At 36.7% G+C, this 10553-nt stretch overlaps 1 protein-coding gene across 1 annotated transcript in view; it reads left to right on the top strand.

Moving 5' to 3' along the window:
• The window catches only part of ak9 (adenylate kinase 9), a 269716-nt gene that overhangs the window by 235527 nt on the left and 23636 nt on the right, over positions 1-10553 (top strand). Inside the window, exons 31-33 of the mRNA XM_043675331.1 lie at positions 3378-3579; positions 4971-5117; positions 9408-9625. Coding sequence (XP_043531266.1) covers positions 3378-3579; positions 4971-5117; positions 9408-9625 — 567 coding nt within the window. The remainder of the gene's footprint in view (positions 1-3377; positions 3580-4970; positions 5118-9407; positions 9626-10553) is intronic.

Raw genomic sequence — 10553 nt, 5'->3', positions numbered from 1 at the left:
TGGGAAGGGAAATTGCGGTCTCTAAAGAAGGAGGCCATCTGGTGTGTTCTGTGGTGGAACTGGTCCTCCTGGGAGCAGATATGGTGGAGTCGGAGGAATTGGGAATATGGGATGGCATTTTTGCAGGAGGTAGGGTGGGAAGAGGTGTAATCCAGGTAGCTGTGGGAGTTGGTGGGTTTGTAAAAAATGTCGGTGTCAAGTCGGTCGTCACTAATGGAGATGAAGAGGTCAAGGAAGGGAAGGGAGGTGTCAGAGATGGTCAGGGTAAATTTAAGGGCAGGGTGGAATGTGTTGGTGAATTGAGCCAAGCGCTGGCAAATGGGACTAGATTAATTTAGGATATCTGGTTGGCATGGACAAGTTGGACTGAAGGATCTGTTTCCATGTTCTATCACTCCATGACTATGATTGAGAGAATGAAATAATTGACAGACAAAATTATTTTTCAGAATATACAGATAAATATATTTTCTATCTATCATTTATGGTGTTAAAAGCACATCTAATTTTGACTACAATAGCTCTAACTCTCTCATCCAGTTTGGAACTGCTGAACGTAAATTCCTAAATTTATGCTCTTGCAGTTATCTCAGTTTTTTTTTAATCTGGTGCAATGTGAACACAGGATATCTCTGACATCCGCTTCTGGACTTCCAGGTTTATCTGTGTTTGTATGAATGCTGTAAATTACTGTCATCTTAATCCAATAAGAATACTGAATGCTGATAGCATCATCATTTTTATTCCAGAAAAATCCAAATCAGAATTACCCAAACTTTGTTGTGGTGATATTAATGGTTACATTTGTATGTGGAATCAGTGAGAAGGTACCTCATTTATGAAGGGCAAGATCGATGTAACATACATTTTTGACACTCACTTAACCATGCTGCTCAAAAAAAACTTTGTTTTAAAATCAATCTGTTCAGAGATTTTATGACATACATCTCGAACAGGAGGGACTTGAACCATGGCTTCTGGCTCAGAGAACCATGGCTTACTGCACCACAAGAACGCTGTTCTACTCTTAGAAAATGGATGGGTGCCCAAGATTCCTAAATCAGGCAATCATCCTCTTGGTCTCTTCAAGAAGGGTTGAAATGGCTGAATTGTTTTATGGAAGCTTGGAATTTCAAGACCCACTGTTCAAAGGGGAAAAATGGCCAACTAATTGAGTTTTGTTTATGTTTAGTGTTGTTCGGCTTTCTAAAAACATAATTGGGCTTTTAACAATCTGGAGTTTAAGACCATAAGACCATAAGACATAGGAGTGGAAGTAAGGCCATTCGGCCCATCGAGTCCACTCCGCCATTCAATCATGGCTGATGGGCATTTCGACTCCACTTACCCGCATTCTCCCCGTAGCCCTTAATTCCTTGTGACATCAAGAATTTATCAATTTCTGCCTTGAAGACATTTAGCGTCCCAGTCTCCACTGCACTCTGTGGCAATGAATTCCACAGGCCCACCACTTTCTGGCTGAAGAAATGTCTCCGCATTTCTGTTCTGAATTTACCCCCTCTAATTCTAAGGCTGTGTCCACGGGTCCAAGTCTCCTCGCCTTACGGAAACAATTTCCTAGTGTCCACCCTCTCCAAGCCATGTATTATCTTGTAAGTTTCTATTAGATCTCCCCTTAATCTTCTAAACTCCAATGAATACAACTGCAAGTTTTAAACACAAATCAAGTAATACAACATTTTCAGCCTCAAAATCATCAAATTCACAGGTGGAGCCTGTGTTGTTTGGGCTATATAGAAAGGGCTTCAATGTTCTATCAGAACAAGCTAAAACAGTAGATTAGATTAGATTAGATTAGATAGATTAGATTACTTACAGTTTCCACACTGTAAGTAATCTAACCTATCTAATCTAATCTAATCTAATCTAATCTAAACAAGCTAAGACAGTACTGTCATATGTGGGTATAAGGTGGTGAACTTACAGTATCTGAACAGAACACAGATGTGTTAACAGTACAATAATGGATAGATGGACCCACAGAGTTCTATTCAGATTTAACCTTAAAAAAATGGCCAGCATTAAACCATGAATTGCTGGAGGGATTGTCGACTTTAAAAGTTGGAATTAAATGGTTAGGTCAACAATCATCAGAAAAATTCAACATTTTGCTCCAATCATTTTTTCACTCAGAGAAAGGTGAATCTTTGGAATTATATGCACCAGGATGGTCAATTATGCTCAAGGCTGAGATTGATAGGTTTCTACATATTAAGTACATCAAGGGTCGTGAAGATGGTGCAGAAAAATTGTGTTAGTATAGAAGATCAGTTGTAATTAAATTGGATAAGGCAAGTGGTGAGTCTGCAGAGGAATATGGATAGGTGAAGCGAATGAACAAAATTTAGCGGATGGAATATAATGTGGGCAAATGTAAGGTTATGCATTTTGGCAGAAAGAAATTGAATATTATTTAAATGGAATTCTGCAGAAAGATACAGAACAGAGAGATTTGGGAATTCTTGTATATATATCATAAAAAGCTAGCATTCACGTTCAGCAGGTCATCAGGAAGGCAAATGTAATGTTAGCCTTTATTTCAAAGGGAATGGAGAATTAAAGTAGGTAGGCTTTGCCAAAATTATATAAGACAGTAGTCAGACCATGGCTGGAATACTATGAACAGTTTTGGACCCATTATCTAAGGAAAGATATTCTGGAATTGGAGGCAATCCAGAAAATGTTCACTAAACTGGCACTTGAAATGGAGTTACTGTATTATGAGGAGAGGTTGAGTAGGTTGGGTCTGTACTCATTGGAATATAGAGGATTATTGAAACAAAAAAGAATCTTGGGGAATTTGACAGGATTGTTGCCCCATGTGGGACAATCTAGGACTGGGGCATAATCTCAAGAATAAATTTAAGACAGAAATTAGGAGAAATTTCTTCTCCTACAGGGTAGTGAATTAGTGGAATTCTTTACTACAGAGGGCTGTTGAGACTGGGTCACTAACTATATTCATGATTGCTACTGACAGATTTTTAATCAGTAAGGGAAGAAAGGGTTATAGGTATGGAGGGTTAGCAGAACAGCCATGATCTCGTTGAATGGCAGAGAAGAGTCAATGTGCCTACTTCTATTCCTTTGTCTTTTGGAATAGTAATGCAAGTTCAAAGGGCTGAATAACCCCGTCCTATTTCTGATTCTTAATTTCTTATCAATTATGTCAATAGATACACAGGTTCGTGTAAATTTACCTTTAATAGCAATACTTCAGGAAAAATCATGAGTATTCCTTTGTTGTAATAACTATTGCTCCAAGGTGGTTACTGGCTTGTTTTGATTCTTCAGGAGATTTGTTTACTTAGCCTATTCCACATATTTACAGGATACACCTATTGTTTGTGTTACAGTGGCTAGGAGATTTGTCAGTGAGTTTGGAGTTCTACGCATTTCAGCAGGAGAAGCTGTTCGCACCATTCTGGCCACTCAGAAGAAAACTGAGCTGGCTATTCACATCTTGAAACATCTGCAAAAAGGATTGGTAGTACCAGATGAATTTGTTATAAAATGTATTGAACTCAAACTAATGGATGTCATATGCAACACAAGAGGGTATGTTACAATTATTTTTAAATTCTATTCATCTATCTGAGAAAACCTTTCTTCTCCTGTCACACTTTTGTATTAACATTTGTATTAAATGTTAAAAGTCCCATGTCAGCTTGCTCTGTTATACTGTAATTACTCAAGATAGGGCTATCCAAATTTTTCTTCTAAGGCTGAGAAATTTGTTTCTCAGATGTGACAGTTCTAAAATGACAAGTAGGAAATGTACAATACTTCTAAGTAAAGATAAACAAGAGGTTTCTTTTACGTCTGGGTAGGGATAAACAAATAATTTATGCACAGCACCTTTCACAGCCACTGCATCTCTCAAAGCATCGAGTCATAGAGATGTACAGTATAAAAACAGACCCTTCAATCCAACTTGGCAATGCCGACCAGATGTCCTACATAAATCTAATCCCATTTGCCAGCATTTAGCTCATATCCCTCTAAACTCTTCCTATTCATATACCCATCCAGAGACCTTTTAAATGTTGTAATTGTACCAGCCTCCACCATTTCCACTGGCAGTTATTCCATACACATACCACCTTCTGTATGAGAATGTTGGCCCTTAGGTTTCTTTTCCCTCTCACCTTAAACCTATGCCCCATAATTTTGGACTCCCCACCCTGGGGAGAAGACCTTGCCTATTTAACCAATCCATGCCCCTCATGATTTTATGAACCTCTATTAAGATCACTCCTCAGATGAAATGTTTGAAGTATGGTCACTTACAATGGAGGAAAGGCTTCAGACAAATTGCACACATAATGCTTCTATAAATGACAGTGTGATAATGACCAGATAATTTGTTTCTGTGACAACAATTGAGGGCGAAATATTGGCCAGGACACGAGGGGCAAATGCCACTGCTTTCATGCCATGGGATCTTTTACAACTACAGGGCTGTGCTTTAACATCTCTCCTAAAAGAAGACATCTCTAACAGTCTAATAGTCTTCTAGTATTGCATTAATATGTTAGCCTAGATTGTTAAAATTTAAGTCTTGGAGAAGGACTTAACCTCCAAAGGGGCAACCATATTATCACCTGAGCTAAGGCTGGTACAAGCAATTCAAGCTGACAAAAAGGACAAAGCAACTAGTGCTATCACAGTCAACACTAGTTGACAAAACTAGATCCTGATGGCCATTTCTAGTCATGACTACTGGTTCCAAGATCTCCTAACCCAGACCTGACCAAAGTCTTGATCTGAGATTTTTGCCACTATCAGCACAACATCACCCCTCTATTCCAAACCCATGCCACTGATATCCCTTCTAAGTTACTTTATGTTTCACCTAGAATATAAGTAGCATATTATCAACTTAGATAACACTTTCTGGTTAATTTCAAACTTTTAATCAATTATCTTTATAAATTTTAATTTTACAGATTTGTCCTAGATGGCTATCCAGTGACCAAACAGCAAATAAATCTCATGAACAATTGTAAAATAATACCTGTTAAAATTATAGAACTGCAAGCAGATATAAAAGAGATTTTGAAAAGAGGTCTCATTGACAGCAAGTCACCAGACAGGTAACAAGCCATACATGCTTTTGACACACAAATTACCTGTGACTACTCCTATGAAATGTCACCATAAATATTAAGTTGGGATAGAGTATTTGAAATGTAGGGAATAGGAATTGGAATAAGCCAATCAGGAGCTTGACCTTGCTCCATAATTCAAATAGATCGTGGCTAATCTTCTATGTCAACACTATTTTTCTGCATTATCTTCAAATGACAAGAGATGGAATACACGGAAGGTCCAAAGATCATGAAGCAGAAGTTTGTAGTTCTGTTGGCATCAGGTCATTGCTAACCTGAAGGGAAATTAAGGTTAAACAAGAAAGACCCATGTGTGCATTAAGCCTGTGATTCACACCTGGTTGAGGAATCAATTCTCATCCATCCTACAAGGCCTACTTCTCCCAAAGACATCTTTTCCTTAAGAGAGAGCCTATTTGATTACCCAGCTGCTGTGCTCAATGCCCTCTTTCTTAGTCACCACTTCTGCTGGAGCTCCTGGCACAAATACTTCAGTTATCCTTCCTCAACATTTCCATCTGTATCTGGACTTCCTGTTACACAGAAATCCCTTAATATCTTTAATAGCTATAAATCTACTAATCTCTACCTTGGAAATACTCAATTATTAAGCTTTCACAGCCCCTTGGACGAAAATTTTGAAGATTTGTCACCCTCTGATGACAAGGTTCCTCCTCATTTCAACTTCAAATGTCATAAATAGCTGATATTCTCCCAGTTCTAGATGTCCCAACCAGAGGAAACCTTCCTCCATCTCCACTGTCATGTCCTGTAAGAATTGTATATGCTTCACTGAGATCACTCTTGTGGTAAACCCATGCATTGTCATTTCCTAAGTGTTCTGAACTAAATCCCTTCTTCAGGAGAACTGTTCCAACATCTGACTCCTGCCAGGTCTTGTGCAAACCAAAGCTCAAAAGCCTTCCTATATGTTAGTTTTTATTAAGCAAAACGTCAGTTCTTGACTCCTCCAAATGAGATGCAAGCCAATGCCTTTCAATATTTGTCCTACTCTACAAACAGACTCTCATCTCCACCCCAAGAGGGCCCCAGTTACCTGTTCTAGGACACATATTGGTTTGAAATCAAGGCTCCAAGAAGACTGAGAAGTTAATTATTAAACCACCTCATACACATAAACCAAAACAAGCATGCCATTCATTTAAAATCCAATCTCTATAAAATAAATGTTTTAATATATAGTAATCACACACCTTACATCACAATAATCCTATTATTATTTCTAAATGTCCAGTTATCACATCATTTTAAGTAGATTCTAGCGTTTTCCATACTACTGATATCATGTTATCAGATCTGAAATTCCCCATTTTCCCTAAATAATGAGATTACATTTGCTAACTTACAATCTATAGGAATTGTTCCACAATCTGTATAATTTTGGATGATGACCACAATGCACCTATTGTCTCAACTGCCAACTCTTTACATATTCTTGTTTGTAGACATCAGGTTAAGAAGATTTATCATCTTTCAGTTCCATGTATTTCTTCAGTGTTACTTTTTTTAATGAATAATAATTTATTTTAGTTCCTCTTTCTTACGAGTTCTTTGTGTTTCCAGTGTTTATGGGAAGTTTTACATACCTCCCTCTGCAATGGTAGACAAAGTAATTGCTTAGTATGTCTGCCATTTCCTTATTCCCCATTATAAATTTACATCTTTCTGCCTGCAGTGAGTCTGTATTTGTCTGGGTTAATTTTTTTCCCTTCTAACATACCTACAAAGGCCTTTACAGTGCACTTTGATGGGTTTTTTTTTGGTTTGAGTTTATATTTTATTTCCTCTTTCCAAATCAGTTTATTAAATTTGCTGCAAACTAATATTCATTGTTTAAATGCTAGTTTTTGCCCATCTGCCATGATAGCTTTTAATGTTGCTTCCCAAACTATTGCGGCCAATTTTCACCCATCCCTTCCTACTTTCCTTTGTTTTGATTTAAATCCTAATTTTAGATTGAACTATGTCACTTTCAAACATAATGTGAATTTCTATTATATTATGGTCACTCTTCCCTGGAGGATCCTTTACAACAAGATTTATAATCAATGCATTTCTAATGCACAAAAATAAATCTAAAAGATGCTTCTTCAACATATTGTTCTCAAAAACCATTTTGTGTCTATCATCCTCCACAGCATTTATGCTTTTTGCATTTACCCAATCAATATGTAGACTAAAGTCCCACATAATTCCTATTTTACCCTTGTTAGTTGATTTATAGAGTGCCTTATATTGTCATCTCTGTAAGGTGGTGTATAAACAGTTTTTACCAATGTTATCTACCTGTTGTTCCTTAGCTCTATTGAAACTGATTTTGCAACTTGATCTTTCAATTGAAGATCCTCAGTCATTCTTTTCTCTTTGCTGTTATTGTTTCACTGTAACTTTTACTAATAATGTTGAAACTGAGTTACAAAGTTTCGTAAACCTGCAGCCATGTTTTTGTAATAGCTTCTGGATCATATTCATTTTTATCCAATTGTGCTATCAATTCATCTACCTTGTTGTGAATGCTTTGTGCATTCAGATAGAATTATTTTAGTTCTACATTTTTTTATTATTTATGCAACCTCATAGCCCTATCTATTGGTGCATTCTTAAGTTTGTACATCAGTCCCTTTCTGCTATGCTTAGGTTATCAATTCCTTTTTTGCTACCACGCTCTCTTGCTTGTCCTGTCTCTTTAATAACATCTTCCCACAGTTGATCTCTCAGCTCTATTATTTATTTCAAAACCCTCTTTACCCTAGTTTTATAAATTGACAAGACCCCAGTCCTAGTATGTTTCAGGTACACCTCCCAGCTTCCCATTTCTGTTGCCAATGTTCCATGAAACAGTTTTTCAGCTTACGTTTAACTCTCTAATATTATTTACTCTTCTTCAATTTTTTTTCACAACTCAGGCAATAATCCAGAAATTATTACCTTAGAGTTTCAGCTTTCTAAATTTAGTTCCTAGCTGCTTGTACTGTCTATTCAGAATCTTATTTTGAGTTCTATCTATATTATTGGTACATATGTGAATCTTGACATTAGATCCTCCCCATTACACTGTAAGTTTCTCTCCAGCCCAGAACAGATGTGCTAAACCCTGATACTGGACAAGCAACATAGCCTTCTGATATCTTGCTTTTGGCTTCTCAGAACTGTGTCCTGACTGTAGTATCACTACATTCCTATTCAGTCTCCCCTGAAGTCTGTATAGCTTTCTATACCTTGCTGCCATGGTCAATTCACTTATTCACCTACAGGGCCCATTTCTATCTCTACGGGCTGTAGAAATCTTGAACCTGTTGGACAATTGCAAGGTCTCAGGACCCTCCACTTTCTTGATCCCATACCACTCTCATTATCTTGTCCCTAACCTTGCACCAAACCAAATGACACAATCTTAAGCAGTGTGACTGCCTTCCAGGAGTATCTACATAACTGTCCTCCTTATGATGTGTCACAGAGTCTTCAGTATAGTCTCCAGCACAATAACTCTGGACAGATGTTTGTTCAACTGCAGCAATTTGCTGCAAGACATTTACCTTGGATCACATGAGCCCCTTTGTTCTGGAGCTGCTACACATCATCCTCATGCTGTCTTATTATTCTTATATTCTAGATTGAAATTCACTAGTGAAAGTACTTATCTTAGGCAAATAATGTTCAGAGCTTTATGACATGAAATATTGAATTACATCCACAACCTTGCTTGTTTTTCCCGCTAAATTTTAATCTATGCCATATTTACAATTTACTGGTTTATTTAATTTTCTGTGGAATATCTAGAAAAAGGTTCTGCCTCCATTAGGGAAAAAGGTACTGGAGATATCTGAGTACAAGACAAGAAATTAACACAGAGGGTTCTTTATGGGTCATTTGTTTGATCAGAGTATCAAATTCACTGTTGCACTAAAACACCAGAATGTAAATGTCATTACTGTAGAAATGTTTGCAATCAATTCACAGAATTTCACAATACGACTCCATTTTTACAACTTTACTTGGGACAGATACCAAGGGGGTCTGGACCATCAACGCATGCAATGTGCTATGAAAGACAAGATATAGTAAGGCAGATTTTGGAATGCTATTCACCACAGTACAGCCTCATTTTCTGTTGAAGTATTCCAAGTATATCTACTATTTGAAAAGTAGATTTAGATATAGCCAATTTTCAATAACTTCTATTTATATGATACTTTATTATTGTTTTACTTCATATGCATTGAGAGTTACATTCCTTTTCCTCTTACTTGATAGGACCTATCCACTCCATGACAGTTCTCAAATTCTGACTGTTCGAAACTCATCATATACTCATGAGATTAGTGCTATCTGGAAATATTATCAAGTGGAGCATCAAAACTGGCACATCATTTATGCACTGCATAGCAAATGGTGGGTGTGGGAAAAAGTGCTAGAAATTGTTAAAAGCAGCGTGAAACAGATTGAACTATATCTAGAAAGAATACAAGAAGGTAGGTTTGAACTTTAAAAAGAATTTAAGTAATAATTTAAATATTCAAGTATTACAACAGTCATTTCATTGTATATAATTTAAGTACTGCTGAAAAAAGACATATTTTGATAAAGATTTTCATCTTGTACCAACAGGATAATTTGCAAAAAATATCAAAGTATACAGTAAACAATTGTTATAAGTATGAGTGGAATGTGCTGCTTGGTGACATGTGGACTCTGAATTGTAGAGGCATTACCATGGAGAGCACATCAGTAAATGATGACTGGCAGTAAACAGCCATGCTTTATTTAAATATTTAATCAAGCATGCTGATTCTGATTGATCAAGGCATTGCCCTGAGAAATGGACTAAATAATCTTAAACATTCAAAGAATTACACTGATAATGAGTTTATAACTTAATTGGACTTACAGTGTGGTATATTTATGTGTACTGGAACATGTATATATTAATACACAGAGCAGACAGAAACAATTCATACACACAGCACCTCAACAGAATAGGCAACAGCCATTCTCTGGTGAGTAAGTTGGCAAAGAAATCTGACAAATGTGGTAAGCTGTGGGAAAATGTGAAATTGTCATTTTCAACAGGAAGAATTAAAAAGAAGCATATAATTGAAATGGTTAGAAATTGCAAAGATTAAAGATGCAGAGTGAACTGAATGTTTTCGTGCATAAATCAATCACAAGATTAATATGCAGCTATAGCAAGCAATTAAGAATGCTTATAGAATATGATTGTTTATTGTTAGGGAAATTAAATACAAAACTGAGGAAGTAATGCTTCAGAAATGCAGGGTAAATGTGAGACCATATCTGGAGTACTGTTTACAGTATTAGTCTGCATTTAAGGAAGGTTGTAAATTAACTGGAAAGAGTTCATAGTAGGTTTACTAGATTAATACCTGAAGTGGGGAGATT

This window comes from Chiloscyllium plagiosum, chromosome 3 (genome assembly GCF_004010195.1).
Source record: "Chiloscyllium plagiosum isolate BGI_BamShark_2017 chromosome 3, ASM401019v2, whole genome shotgun sequence".
NCBI lineage: Eukaryota > Metazoa > Chordata > Chondrichthyes > Orectolobiformes > Hemiscylliidae > Chiloscyllium > Chiloscyllium plagiosum.
The sequence above is the reverse complement of the archived record's forward strand: the minus strand, read 5'-3'. Positions and strand labels throughout refer to the sequence as shown.